The sequence below is a fragment of the Gallinula chloropus genome (genome assembly GCF_964237585.1).
Source record: "Gallinula chloropus genome assembly, chromosome: 1".
Classification (NCBI taxonomy): Eukaryota; Metazoa; Chordata; class Aves; order Gruiformes; family Rallidae; genus Gallinula; species Gallinula chloropus.
The window spans coordinates 115,992,631-116,007,184 of NC_140085.1; the positions used below are offsets into that span (position 1 = coordinate 115,992,631).

The following is a 14,554-nucleotide window of genomic DNA, read 5'->3' on the forward strand; positions in this document are numbered from 1 at the left end:
CAGTCGTGGTTGTGGCTCGGTGATCGCCTCCCCCATCCTCGCACCGTTTCTGTCGGTGTTGTTTTTGTTTGGTTGGTTTGGCTTTTTTTTCCCCTCCCCTTTTCCATTTTTTTAAATCTTCTTTTTATTTTTTAAAATTATTGTTATTATTATTTTATTTTATTTTGGGGTGAATTCCCTCCCTCTCTTCCTTCAACGAAAATACTAACTCTGAAGCCGAGATCCATGCCCCCTGCAATTCGGAAGAATCGGGTCTAATATGCCAGTGTCATCTTCGCCTTGCAGTAGTCGCGATGAAGGAAAAATCCAAGAACGCGGCAAAGACTAGACGGGAAAAAGAAAATGGAGAATTCTACGAACTGGCCAAACTCCTGCCCTTACCCTCGGCCATCACCTCCCAGCTGGACAAGGCGTCCATCATCCGCCTCACCACCAGCTACCTGAAAATGCGAGCCGTCTTCCCCGAAGGTAACCACCCCTGGGCTCCCCGGGAGGAGCCGTCCGCCTCCCGCCCGGCCCTCACACGAGGGACGGGGCAGTACTGCGGCCTGAAAGGGGGGTGTTGGGGGGCCCCAAACATACCCCGAGACGAGTCCGCATCGCCTCCGCGTTCTGGGAGGAAGGGGAGTGCTTGCTGGGATCCCAGCCACGGGTGGGAAACGAGGGGAGAGCGAGGGAACAGCCGCCGGGATGGAAAGGAGCCCGCTTGCTTGGGAGAAGGAGGCAGCGCTGCGCTGCCCGAAAGCCAAGGCTTGCCGCAGGGGTGGCGTGCGGAGAGCGGGCTGCGAGTAGCAGCCCCGGTCCTGTGAGGCCTAAGCACGAAAACAGCTCGCCGACACCGCGCGTAGGAAGACGGGAGCCGCGCCGGAGGTGCGGGATGCGCGGGGACCCCGGCCGGGGGCTGCGCCGGCTTGGCGGCGGAGCGGGGGCTGGCAGCCCGCCGGAGGCGACCGGAGAGCAGAACCGTCGCGTTAATCCCCTCCTTCTCCCCCCTCCTTCTTTGCGGCCGGTTCATCTCGGTCTGCTCGGGAGGACCGTCCCGAAGAGAGCGGGTTCTGTTCCTCTCCGCCGTGCCCCGCGCCTGCGGCCCCGGGGAAGCAGCCGCCCCGGCCCCAGGGGAGGCCCCTCGGCACGGCGCTCCTGCCGGTGCCCGGGCACGGCCTGGGGGAAAAAACAGTCTGGGTGTTATTATTATTTTCTTTGGCTTCGTAGCGACGCCCTCCGCCCTCTCCTGGGGAAGGGGAGAGTGGGGAGACCCAGTCCGAGCTCAGCCTGCCCCTAAGTGGGGTCGGGACCCTGCTGGTGCCCGGGCAGGGCCATACGTGGCCGGGGCCTTGCGGGGCCGGGGCGGTGAGCGTCGGTGACTCCTGGAGCTCTTCTCGGAGACACGCAGAAACGAGGCCTGACACCGCTATCTCTTTCCTCCCCACACCTCCCCCCACCCCCGGGTTTGGTAAAAAGCACACCCACGGCCATCTTCGCCCCCACACCCCCGAGAGCGCTCGGTTGGAGCTGTTTTGGGCGAGGGGGGAGGGAGCAAAGCGGCACCCGCGAAGAGTTGCCGGCCGCCCGTGAGTTCCGTGCTCCCGCTGAGTTGATGGGAGATGTGAAATGAAAAGCTAGTTAGTGTCTGCGGGTGCTTAAATAAAATCCAGTTTCCCCCCTTTGCCATTTGTTTGTGCCTCTCCGGACGGAGCGGGAAGGCGGGGAAAAAAAGTTACCAGATTCCGGAGTGGAAGTTCTGCCGTTCGTCGCGGTTTCTAAGGAGTTTTATTAAAAGCCTGCAAATTAAAAAAAAAAAAGGGGGGGGGGCGGGCACCACCGACTCCCAAATCGAGAAAAGCTTACCGTTGTGGCCATCTAATTCAGTAATTTCGAGAGCAAATACTAGCAGAGCTACGGAAAGCCAGGGCTCCTTTAGCGTGCGCTCCCGAAGCACGCCGAGTTAGCGGAGCAAGGTGAAGCGAGGCGCTGCTCCGCTGCGATTTCCAGCCATTATCCCTCATCGGGAAATTTTCCGATGAGAAATAGCGTGTCGTTAATTTCGGGGGGCCACTCGCCTGGCCTTTGCTGGGGAACATGCCCCCAAATGGCTTTGATTTAGGAGGGACGAAAAGTGGCACGTTTCGAGGCGCTGCTGAATGCGTCCCTGCTTTTCCAGCCCTACTGATCCTCAAGAGCAACAAGACGACCCCCAGAGCAGGTTTATACCCACAGCTCGGGTGTGTTTTATGTGTCTGTCTTCCTTAAACAGGCCGGGCGTGCGCTTCCGCACACTCTGCTTATTAAGAGCAACATTTAAATGCATACAGCGAATTCCTGATCTTTCATCGTCTTAAGTACGGATGGAAATACATTTAAAACCAAAGCTTTGCATCCAGGGATGACAGGCCAAGAGAGCAACCTCCTCCGACCCCGAGCCGTATGTTTAGTGACTGGGAGGGTGGAGGGTAGAGAGGGGAGCCGGAGAAAGACGGCAGCGGGCAGACCCCGCACCCCCACCGGCTGCAGTAGGGCGTTTGGTGCCGGTCGAGGGTGCGCTGCCTTACAGCACATGGTCCCGCATTACCCTAACTTCCCTTTCCCTCGGGATTTGCCTGTGGAAGGAGGGGAGGGGGTGGTGATCCTTCCCCCCCCTCCCCTCCACCCCAGCTGGTGGTTTCCAGCTGGATTTACTCGGAGGGGAGGCAAAGTCCAGAGGGTCTACCGCTCCGGGCCACCCCAGCCGCCGTGGCCGGCACTGGGGCATCACCCCCGTAAGGCTCTAGGGAGTTCACTTCTTCCAGCCCGCGGTGGCGGCGGGGGGCGGGGAGGCCCGAGACGCCTCCAGCATGAGTGCTAGGCCCAGGGCAGCTGCAGCCAGCGTGATCAGAAACGTTGTCCAGCTATAAAACCGGCTTCCAACTCTGTCTAGACTGGAGAGGAAGAGAGGGCTGTGTGTTTAAAACTCCGGTGGATGGCTTCCCCCACTCACTCTATTTCCAGAAGGAGTTGACATATAGTTTAGGCAAAGTTTTAGACCCTCACCGAGGTTTCTGGACCCAGAGCTTCGACATCGCTTGTAAGGGGGTTCAGGCAGGTCTCTCCCTGCTCACCCTGGCCAGGGTTTTCCCAAGGATGCACATTTTGGACTAAACTTACAGATCCCCCCGCAGAGGCTCCCGATCAGGCTCAAAGAAAAGAGAGTGAAAGGAGATTTATATTCCATCTCCCTTCTCCTCTCAAAGTGCAAGCCTAAGAAGGAACAATTTCGTGCTCGAATATAACAGATTTTGCCGTGCGGTTTCTCTCTGACCTTCAGATTCATGAATTAAAGTCCAGGAGACAGCAACCTACAGCCTCCCCCGCGCTCCCGCTCTGTAAGATAGTCTTCTCTTGTGTTTTGATTTTTTGCCAAGGCATTTATTACAGTAGAACAAAAATACACCGCGAGACTTCTTCTGTCTTGACTGTCAGTTTAGGATGGGGATTTTTTAGTTGGTTTTCGGGGGGTTGGGGTGGGTTTTTTTGATTGGCTGTTTGGGTTTTTTTTCCCTAAAAATGATCAAATGAGAGAAAAAGACGAAAAAATTATATTTAAAACTCTCGATTCTCTGTCCCCCCCCCCCCCCCCCCTTATGGCAGACTGGTTAAATTGTGACCCTCTCACTCCCCCACCCCCGCCGCAGTTTCCAAAACTGACTATAAAACTGCACATTTATAGATGTTTAAACCCAATGGGAGCGAGATAATAAGTGACCCAAAGGACAATGTGTGTTATACAAAGTAATCTGACTAAAATGACTCGGAGTTAGATCTTAGACCTGTTCCTTATTCCGAGACGCAGACAGTAGAGATTACTGGGAGCGTACAGCGTTTTAAACCCGATTTATATATTTAAATAAAATTAAGGAGAACTGCAGCTATTTAATCTAATACGTAGTCTGAAGAGGTTCAATAGATAAATAAATAACGCGAGCCCGAGCCGGCGGCGTGAAGAATCCCTCTACGAAATCGTGCCTCTATTGTAATAACCGCTAATAGCGTCATTAAAGGTCTTAGTAAAACAAAAGTGCCATTAGGGTTTCCGTGGAGCTGCGCGGCCGTTCCCAGGCGGCGGGAGCCGGCAGCCGCGCGGTGCGGGAACGAGTGGCAGTGGGGTGGCTTCGGACACTGCTGCCCGGCGAGGAGAGGAGGGCGGGAGGAAGGGGTCACTGCCATGGTAGCTGTGGCTTTGCCCGGGTCCTCGCTGTTTGTCTTGCGACAGCTTTCGGGCTCGTTAGCCCGATCTGGTGTTTCTGGCTCTCCAGGAGGAGCCGGGTTTGGGCTGCTCCTGGAGGCATTTTTTGTCGGTTTGGTTTTTGGTTTGGCCTTTTTTTTTTTCCTTTTTCTCTTTCTTTTTTTTTTTTTTTTTTTCTAATTTTAATACTAAAGTCTTGATCTTTACACCCATCGTTCCCATCGCGCAGCCCTCGGTGACGCTGAAGCCGCAGAGAGAGACTGGCGGACCGGTATATCCCCGCCGAAGTTAAAGTAACGCAGCCCTGCTCCATCCAAAGGCGACCCCGGTGTGGGAGCCCCCCCCCCCATGCCGAGCAGAGGTTACCCCCGCCGAGGCCGGGGGCTCGCCGCCGGCTGCAGTCCCGGCCCGGCCCCTCGGGTCGCCCTGTCAAACGGTGCGATCCTCTGTGCCGTCGGGACTGAGATACCTCTGCCTCCGCTGCAGACGGGGCTTAGGGCAGGGTGGCAGCTCTGCGCCTCGTCCCGGTGTCTCCCCCACCTCACAGGACACCCCCTCGCCATCCAAGCCTGGGCCTCGCTTAGACGAGGGAGCCAAAGCTAGACCAAGGGCAGGGGCTGCCTCCTCCCAGTCCCCGGCATTTGCCCGGGCTGACAGCTCGCCGTCCCCCGGTAATTTTCCCCCTGCTCTACCGGCCGTGGGACGCAGAAGCGCGCTAGGGAAAAAATCCCCTGGGAGAGGCGGCGCTGAAAACCTCGGCGCTTGTAGTTGACCCAGGTTCCTTGTAAAGGATGGCGATTGAATAACGCAGGGGGACCATGCGCTCCGGGGTAGCCGAGGAACAATACAGTAGACACAAAGGAAATACTCCAAGTTACAGGGCAATCCGATACTTAACATAATACATCGTTAAGTAATTCTTTTAGCAGAATCCCAAGTAGAGAAGCTACTGGGCTTTTCAAATGTGTGTGTGGACGAATTTATATATTTGGAGAGTAAAGGTGGGTGGGAGTTGTTCCCAAACATTTCTAGGACTTATTACAATTTAACTCTCTGGAAACTGGGAAATGGTACGAAGTTGAGGTACTTTGAAAACCAGACAGACGTCAAAGGACGGTGAGGGGGGAGGAAATCGTGCCCAGCAAGGGGGCATTCGTATGAGAACCCCCACTTCTTTCAGCAGTAAAATAGCACGTACTTTGGGGTGTCCGTGGAAAAAACCCTGTTTGGCCCCGGAACGGCATTGTCGGAGTCGAACCTGCCGCCCGGTGTCCTGGCAAATTGCTATTAAGGCCGGTTATTTCCCCCTTAGCGTTGCCTCTCAGGCACCCCGCTGTGCCCGTCCTGCCCCCCTAGCACGGTCCCGGGACCAGCGGTTGTTACAGACACCAGTAAATGGAGGGCACACAAGTAGAGGGGCTCGTCTGATCCGTGTTTCCCGACGGTGGGATGCCAGGAAAGGGGAGGTTGCGCCTGGGGCCACCGAGTCACTTTCCCCCCGCCCCACACACACACAGAGCAGGCAGCGCTTCGCCGTGCCAGCTCTTGCCCGCCGGGACGAGCTTTGCCGCCGAGCCCGACTCCGGCTTTACGGTACGGGCAGCGGCCGGAGTTGCCCCAAGCCGTTGTCTGTAGGTGATCCACTACCCTCTAGCAGAGCAAAGGGGCTGCGCTCGGGGGGGCAGGCCACCCCCCACGGGTGTCCGCAGCATTTGAGGGAAGGATGCGCCAGCTGCTCCGTCGCAGGCAAATCGCTCTCGGGGCCAGCGTCACAGGTAATTTGTGCTGCAGTGGGGCATTTTTAAACTTTTCCTTCAAAATGACCAGTCCGGCTGCACAGTCGGTCAGAGACCCGGTAGCCTTGGCCGCCGGAGACCCCTTCCCGACCGGGGCCACCCGAGCAAACTCCCACCGCGTTTAAGCGATGTAGGAAACGCTCCCTTTGTATCGGCAGCTCTTTTGGCCTCGCTCCAGTCCAGTGAGTGAAAATGTGCGTTATTTACTGGCTGGGCAGGAGCAGCCCGGCTCAGTCTATTGCATCCATATGTTTACGGGACGTAGTCGGCGCGTTTGCAAATCTCTCGGAAGACAAGTTAATGGGCGTTAGTGCTTTATCCGAACGTAAGGTTTTATTCGTTTCGTTTCCACCTTTAAAGCGATCTGCCGGTGGATTAAATGATAAAATCATCGGCTTTAAAATAAGCTTAGACGAATGCCAGGCTGAGCCACCGAACACGTTTACGTTTGATGCGAGTTCGCAACTGCAACTCCAATTTACAATTTCAAAGGGAACAAATCTGCGGAAATTACTTTTTTTTTTCCTCCTCCTTTTTTCTTTAGGTTTAGGAAAGAAACTCAAAAATAGTGCAGATTTTTGGCATGTTGTGAAACCGTACCTGGCCAGCCGTAGCGGACAGGACGGGAGCACATTGCCACGCATGGGTGCGGCAGAGACACGGTTCGTTCTGGAACAGTTTCTTTGTGAGTGGCTCAAAAAGTAAATCTCCTGCGTCCTTCGGAATGTTAGGGATGATTTCGAGACGGCTTTTGCTCCCCTGTGCGTAGCCCTCTTTGTGGGGATATAATCCCATATGCCGACACTTTAAATTAATAAATCGAAATAAGGGCAAGCCACGCAACACCAGCACTGACTCTGTCTTTTGCATCTTTTACCGCCTCGGGAAAAAGACTGCAGGATGTCTCTGCGATTCTCAAACTTTCCGCCCCGGGGAACCAGCGTTTTAGCAGAAAGAATATGTTGAAGGGTCCTCGGAAGTTTAGAAGGTTTCTCCAAACTTCGAAATGGGGACAACAGTAGGAAAGTGCGACTTTTCGTTTGGTTCTTCAAGGCATATTTCCCAATGCGTGGCTAAACTCTCCCAGGGAAGGAGAGGTGCCCTTCCCCTGCCCAGAAGAAAGCGTAGCCGCACACCGTGCGCTTCCATGACGCGGTTTGGAGGGACCCGCTGGGGCAGCCGGAGTGCCTGACGCGGGGTCGGGACACGGGGAGACAGATGCCTCCTCTTGGGGCTGACCTTGGGTGCTGCTGCTGCTGCTGCCTTGCGGAAAGCAGGCGCCTGGCGCTGGGAACCGGAGGCTCCTTTTTGCTTGCTCGGCGAGACTGGGACCAGGCTCCCCTGACACCGCGGCACCGTGAGGAGGCGAAACTCGGGGCGAGGCACCGCGGGCATCCGCGCTTCCTCACGAGTTCTCTCCGCCACCCCTGTTCCTCCAGTGGGAGATCCCCTTCACCTCAGGGGACGCTTCAAGGGCGGGGAGAAAGGCTCACATCGTTTCTAGACCAGGGCTACCTGACCTGCAGACTCTCGGCCAAAGGGTGCACGGATCCGGGAGAGCCTTTGGCGGGCCCTTCAGAAACACGCTCCAGAGCAGGAGATTAGGGCAGGATGTCAACTTCTCCCTCCCGTAACGGAGGCATGAGGGGCTCCCGCTGCAGAGGCCTTCTCCCCTGCAAGCTTGCGGCAGGGGGGGTTCTTTGAAAGCTCCTGGCCGTTTAGAGGGCTCCCGGCCCCGGTGAGTCAGGGCGCTTGTGGAGTCAGTGTCGCCGCGGCCCGGCCGCCAGCACCGCGGGTCTGGGAGCCCCGAGCATCCCCGCCTTTCGCGGGTGAGGCCCTTCCACAGCGCCTCTGGACCCCAGGGAGGCACGGGAAGGATCAGCCTTAGGTCTCCCTTCCTTCTCAGAAGCTGTGCTGTGACCCCGAGGGCTGTCCTTGCTCTCCAAAGAAGAGTCATTAACAACGGATGCGGTCCCGTCCCTCCCTCTTGCCCTCCATCTGCGCGCTCCTGCGGGCAATGGCACGCTGCAGAGCGATCGGGCCTCCAGCACTTCGACTGGCACGGGTAGCAGTCTCATCTCCACCGGGGAGCTGGTGCAAGTCTTCTGTGCATGGAAGAAATGAGAAAAAAACCCAGACCTGCCCCAGACTTCGCCCAAGCCCCCGCAGCACAGCTCCATCAATAACCTCTCTCGCTGTCGTCAGGGCAGTGCCGGGTACACGGGCTCTCCCCAACCCGCCGGGCAGCGTTAGGGCCGAACGGCGGGGCCGGGTCGGGCCTGTCGGGTCAGCAGGGTCCGGGCATCGCCGGGACCGAGCTGTCGGCGGATGGGGGATAGCGGAGTGAATCTGTACAGTCGCGCCGACAAACTGCTCGGTCCCGTCCGTGTGCATGTGAAGAGGCCGTCGGGGCAGTTTCGTACCTCTTTAACCTCCTCAAACCCCTTTTCAGCCGGGACCCTCCTTGACCAGCGTGGGGGGTCACCGGCACCCCCAAAGGAAGCCACGCTCCCGTCCAGCCCGCCGGCCGGCCGCAGGAGCAGAGGGCCGCGGGGTAGGCCTCCGTGCCGGAGTCAGGGACCGCCGTACGCGCAACCTCCCGCGGGGAGCACGCGTGGCCGGGGCAGTAATTGAAGACAGGCGAGTGTCTCACAGCTCCTTGTGCCTTCCGTGTGGGAACCCCCCGCTGTGCGCCAAATGCCCCGGGCTGTGCCTGGCAAGGCTGTGGCTGGCCGGGTGCTCCGCGCCCGCCTGCACGGCGGCTCGTCCTTCGGGTCCTCAGTGTGTGGCCAGTCTTCCCTCATCTCAGCTGCGGGGGAAGCGGGGACAGGCACGGTGCTCCTGTAGGGACGGTGCCGGCATGGCGGGCCAGAGGAAGCGGCTGGGGCAGGCGCCTCCCTGGGGGTGCGCTGTAGGGCGGGCGACTCTCCGGGACGCAAAAAACGGGTCCCGGGGATGCCCTCTTCGGGACCTCCGGAAAAAGACCACTTCCCTCACGCATGCGAGTAGAAGGGACACAGCCTTTCCCACCTCTCGAGCAGTCCGGACCGCTCCCCGCGGGAGAAGGGGGAAGAGCGGGCGGGCTGTGGGCAGTGCGTGTCCCGCCGGGAAGGTAGGGAGGGCCCGGCTCCGCTTCCCGCTCTAACCAGCTCCTTGGTTCCTTTGCAGGTCTAGGCGACGCCTGGGGACAGCCGAGCAGGATAGGGCCCTTGGATAACGTGGCCAAGGAGCTCGGATCCCATTTGCTTCAGGTAGTGGACGCCTTCCTCCTCTCTCTCGTATGCGCTGTGCATCCTAAGTCTGGTGTTGCAGGGTGATCAACCTCCCGCCTCTCTTCCTCCTCCTCCTCCTCCTCCTCTCCCCCTCATCGCCAGAGGAGCCTAGGTGAAGCCTTCCTCTTAACTCCCGAGCCTCGCACGGGCTGCGAGGGGACAAACCCCAAGACACCAACCACTTAAATATATATTTTTAATTTTCAAAAGTTTATTATTTCGCCTTAGTAGAAATTACGGCTTACCATGGCACTAATGGTCTCTCTGTGCACGCAAAGTACCTCCCAGCCGTAAAAGCGTTAATCAGACCTGCCCCAGAACTGCCGGGAATGTCCCGCGGGCAGCCCCCCGTCGGATGGCAACGGGGAGCGCGTTTAGGCTGGAGAGGTGCCCGGCATCGGTCATTGCCGTTCTCCGCCGGTGGCTCGGGAGGGGAAACCTGTAAGGGAGCGGGGAGGGTGGGCGAACATCTGGGTTCGATCTCCCGTGGACGTTAGCACCTGAAAATGCCGTTGTTCGCAATCCCGTTGATCTGCGCTGGAATTCCTCTGAAGTCGCCCCGCGAGGGAGAGTTTAGGAAGTCGTAGCTGGGGCGTGTGTGCCAGCCGGAGAGGAGGGGGGAAAAAACAACCCCCAACCAAACCCAAACGTTTAGCTCCATTTTTTTTTTTTTATATGCGAATTTAACACAGCAAGGGTTTTTCTCCCCCGATTTTAAAGACCTAGTAAACCGTAATCATTTAACGGCCGCTTTTATTGCGGGAGGTTAATTCCTGGTCACTGAGCCGGAGCTGTTTTAACTCTTCGCTCGGGTTGGGGATAAAAAAAAACCAACCCAAACAACCCACCAAACCTAAACAACCTCAACAGAAACCTTGTTCGGGGTCCGCGGCGGCCGCCGCCGCCCACCACCCCCTCCCGCCCCCCGCCGAGCCGCCAGAGAGGCTGGCGCACCTCTATCCCTCGCCACCGGGGCGAACCACGGTCCCGGCCGCTGGGCCCAGTGCCCGCCTTTCCCCCCGCCCCGCCCCGCCTCGCGCCCCGGCCGTTGGCCGGAGGGCCGCGCGCAGGCCCCCTCAGGTAGCCGCCGTTTGCCTCAGGCTCGAGCGAGCCGCGTCCTTCTGGGAGGCTCCTGCTGAGGCGGCGGGGTGGGCTCGCTTGAAACGCCGTTACTGGCTTGTTCCTGCAGCCCTGAGAGGCACAGTCCCTTCTCCCGAGGTAAAATGGGAGCGCGCTGCCGGTGGAGCGGTTTGAAGCGTGCGCCACTGGCCGCCTACAGTAGATGGGAACTGATAGAGCTCAAAATTATCTCATGCGGAGGTATTTCCAGCCCTGAAAAAATCTGGTTTGAGCAGCTGGTGCCCTATCAGCTGGTCCAGAATCACTGGTCTACCTAGAAAATGCATACCTAGTTGTAAAAATCATTGTTGTTGCACTTGTGCCTCCCTCCCTGTTAGCTGTTTCACATTTTGCCTGGCATTAAATGAACTTAAGTAACATTATATGCTAGTCACCTGTAATACTCATTTCACAGTTCAGTTATTTCTGAATTATGAATGCTTAGCTTTTTAATAAACCCACATTTACTGTAAACCTTTTTTTGAAGGGTTCTTAAACTGAAACCTTACATGTGAAGTTTCCGCTTCAATACGCCTTTCTCTATAGGAAACTTAAAAGACCTACTCCACCATATAATGCAGTAATGGTAGCATTGACACGGTTTTAGTTATGATACTGGGCAGAGCAATTGCAAGATGACAGTGTTTAAAAGCGAAGTTATAGCTGAGGATGCAATAATTTATTTCCCATTTTAATACGTCTACAAAATTTAATTTATGTTCCAAAAAAAGGACTAAAAAGCAAAGGCAAAGAGTAATCTGGTTTCAATTACGTGCTGTAGAATCGTTAGTAGGCCAGAGAATAATTTAGAATATTTTCTTATTGGGCCAGCACTGTACAAGTATGAAGCACGCAGAATTTTATTGCTTCTCTCCTTGTTCAGTAGCTTGAGAGATGAATTAAAAGAGGCAATTTTTTTTGAATCTGTGTGCCATAAAAAAAAAATTTCTCTTTCAAATGTGTTTTTCAATGATGTTTATGTGTATGTGTTTATCAAAGCTTCCTGAACTAGTTAGAGATAATGGATACTTTTTGACTGAGGGTATCGGATGCTTTTGAAAAAAATGCCTCAAATTGGGCACTGAAGAACCAAGGTACCTCCAAAGTGATAGTTTGTGTATCTAAATTGTGGTCAGTTTTGGCTAACCTGTACGATATATTTTTTCTCATATGAATGATACATGACTACATTAAACTTCAATTTTTACACAAACAAGTAATATTTACCTTCCAGTCAATATCCTGTCAATAAGAATTTGTAGGATTGGATCTCAAGTTTGCATTGTGGAATTACCATTCATCAAGATTTACAAACCGTAGGGGTATAGTTTAATGAGCTTAAATATCTCTCTTCGGGTGTGATGAAGTTTTGAATGTTGATTTATTTTACTTTCTTTTTCTACGTTCACGTAGTTACATAGCAGGCAGCCCTCTGTTCAGAAAGACATTATTAAAAATATAGTAAAAGACATTTAAAACATTGCTTATGGTATCATTAAATATATTGCAAATAGCGGTAAGCTGTGTCTGCCAATTACACCATAAAAAATGGCTTGCGTAGTACTACTAGACTTTCCCCTAAGTACCACATAGCTCAGGATTTGTTCTAAGTACTAAAATAACCAGAATCAACAGGAGAATGTTAACTTAAAGTGAAGCAGTAAAGCTAGCATCTGTAGAGGGAATGAATTGGATTTCACAATGTGTGCATGTGTCATAGAGTTTGTAAGAACAGCATCAGATAAAGGTTTCTGTTCCTTAAATTTTGCTATTTGTTGCTGTCTTCCTCCAAAATACTTTATTTTTTTTCTCTGTAAATGGATTAAATAGAGTGCTTGCTTTTTACCATACTTATTTTTCATTTTATTATTTTTTTTTCAGACTTTGGATGGCTTTGTTTTTGTGGTAGCATCAGATGGCAAGATAATGTACATTTCAGAAACGGCATCTGTACATCTTGGCTTATCTCAGGTATGAGTGATTTATTCTGTCCATCTGTTAAATACAGGTACGAGATTGGGAACCTAACACTGGTATCTTGCCATGTATACAATGTCAGTGGTTTTTAGGGGTATTTGAAGCTTCGACTTTGTTTTCTGACAAATGGCCTTACTTAAATATTCAAGTTTCCTTTACTTACAACCACATCGTGACTGTCTTTATATCTTTTCTTGTTCATTGTATTTTACTTCTCATTACCTTTAAGAAGGGTAATAAATAATATAATATTGCAACTTGTAGATATATACAGAGCTTGAAACCCAAAACTAAAGCCTGTGTGGTAACTCTATACGTCTGAAATAAAGTTTAGAATTCAAGTCTATATGTTTTAGATTGTGTAAGATATTGAGACTTGCTATGAAATAGAGGAAATCTGATGTGGAACATGAGTTTTATGGTAAATGTGCTTTAGGAAAAAAAGAAAAGGGGGGCAGATTTATGAGTGTTCACATGGAATTCAGGGTAGTTTTTCCTGAGTTTTTCCAGCTCAGTGGTCTTTTCAGTAAAGCGTTTTATATGGTTGTGATAGAACTCATAAAACTCAGTTTACTACTGTTCTGCACAAGAAGTATAAGGGGTTTTTATTGTTTTTTTTTCTTAGAAAGACATTTCTAATTTTTTGCCTTCTTGGGATAGGCACAAGGGCAAATAGCCTGAATTTATTGCAAAGTGCAAGTTTCCATACCTTTGTGTGTAAATGTATTACACAAATTCGTTGGTAGCACCTGACCTAAAGCTTACTAAAGTCTAACAGAAACACTTCTAATTAATTTCACTGGGCCCTGGATGAGACTTGCAAGGAACAGAAGTGTTTCTTCAGAACCAGTTGCAGCTCAAACACTTCTCAGACTTAAAGTGAAATAAGGACTTAACAGAGAGAAGAAGAGTCAGGAGATGAACGTGAGAGAGCAGGGTGTTCTGAAAATGTCTGGGGTATATGCCCCATGGCTATTCCAATAAACAGAAGGCACTCAGTTGTGGAGATTAGGAGTACTTTAACTTTGGTAGTAACTAATATTTTTGATTGAAATACTGAAGTTCTTTATATGTATTTTTATAATAGTGATATTAGAATTAGTAACTGTGAGAAAAAATATAACTTTAAATAGCTATAAAAAGCTAGTGTATAATTTCATAAACACCACTTCTAAATCCAAAGGCAGCTACAATCCCTCTTTTTTTTTAAATCTCTGTTAGAAAAAATAATGTTGAGAATCGATATTCTGTGTAGATACTTTCTTTCCTGCTAACTTTTAAAAATGTGTGCAGGGAACATTTGGAGTTCAATCAATTTGTTCAACTGAGTCTGTTAGAGTAAAATAATAGTTATTTCATAACATTTAGTACATGTTCAAATTACTTTACATATTGTTTTGTTTTAGAATGGCCATATATTCTACTTAGGACTAACTTCATTACTGAAAGTTTTTCTCACCCTAACTTTTGAAAAGATCCACCATAGTGCTGACTGCTTAAACAGATTCAGACAGTACAATTATTCCAAAGCACTGAGTGTTCCCATCTGTCCTGATGGAGTGTCATTGTCCCACACTGTTTGCTGTTTGAGAAGTGCTAACTGATCTTCGAGATTTTGTCCAGAAGTTGTTTCTTTCTTTTATTTACTTTCTTTTTAAGGAATATACAGTAATCAGATCTTGTAGGTCTCGGTATTATCCAGTCATCTGGTGAAATTAAAGAACTATGGGATCAGTAGGGTGCTAAATAGACTTGGCCACATTCAAGGAGTGGGGACTGAAAGTGTCATCCAGGCTTGTCATATTTAGCCCTCATGCCCTTACAGCCCTCCGCACAGACTGAATACCATGAGCACTGCACATATAAATACCTATAAACCCTGAGTGTAAGAAGTGCCAAGGAAAACTAGAGGATTTGGTTGCATTGCCTATGGAAGTCAGCTTAATAAGCAAAATCACAAATATTTCGCTTTAGCAGAGATTTGTAAGTGAATGGGGTACATCCTTGAACTCCCCAGAAAGCTATAGAGAACAGAGAGATAGAAAATTTAAGAGCATGTTTTAAACTCTCAAAACACTTAAGTAGTCCAACAGTTTCAAAGTGCACAGGTTGCTTTGGAGGGTTGTTTTTGGTTTATAAATACAAAACATCAGCTAAACAAGACAGTGATG

At 51.7% G+C, this 14,554-nt stretch overlaps 1 protein-coding gene across 1 annotated transcript in view; it reads left to right on the forward strand.

Annotated features, from left to right (window-relative positions):
- Nucleotides 1-293: 293 nt before the first annotated feature.
- The window catches only part of SIM2 (SIM bHLH transcription factor 2), a gene marked incomplete at its 5' end in the record, with an annotated part of 58,810 nt that continues 44,549 nt past the window's right edge, over nt 294-14,554 (forward strand). The window contains 3 exons of the mRNA XM_084277008.1: nt 294-468; nt 9,184-9,266; nt 12,288-12,377. Of these exons, the coding sequence (XP_084133134.1) occupies nt 294-468; nt 9,184-9,266; nt 12,288-12,377 (348 nt within the window). The remainder of the gene's footprint in view (nt 469-9,183; nt 9,267-12,287; nt 12,378-14,554) is intronic.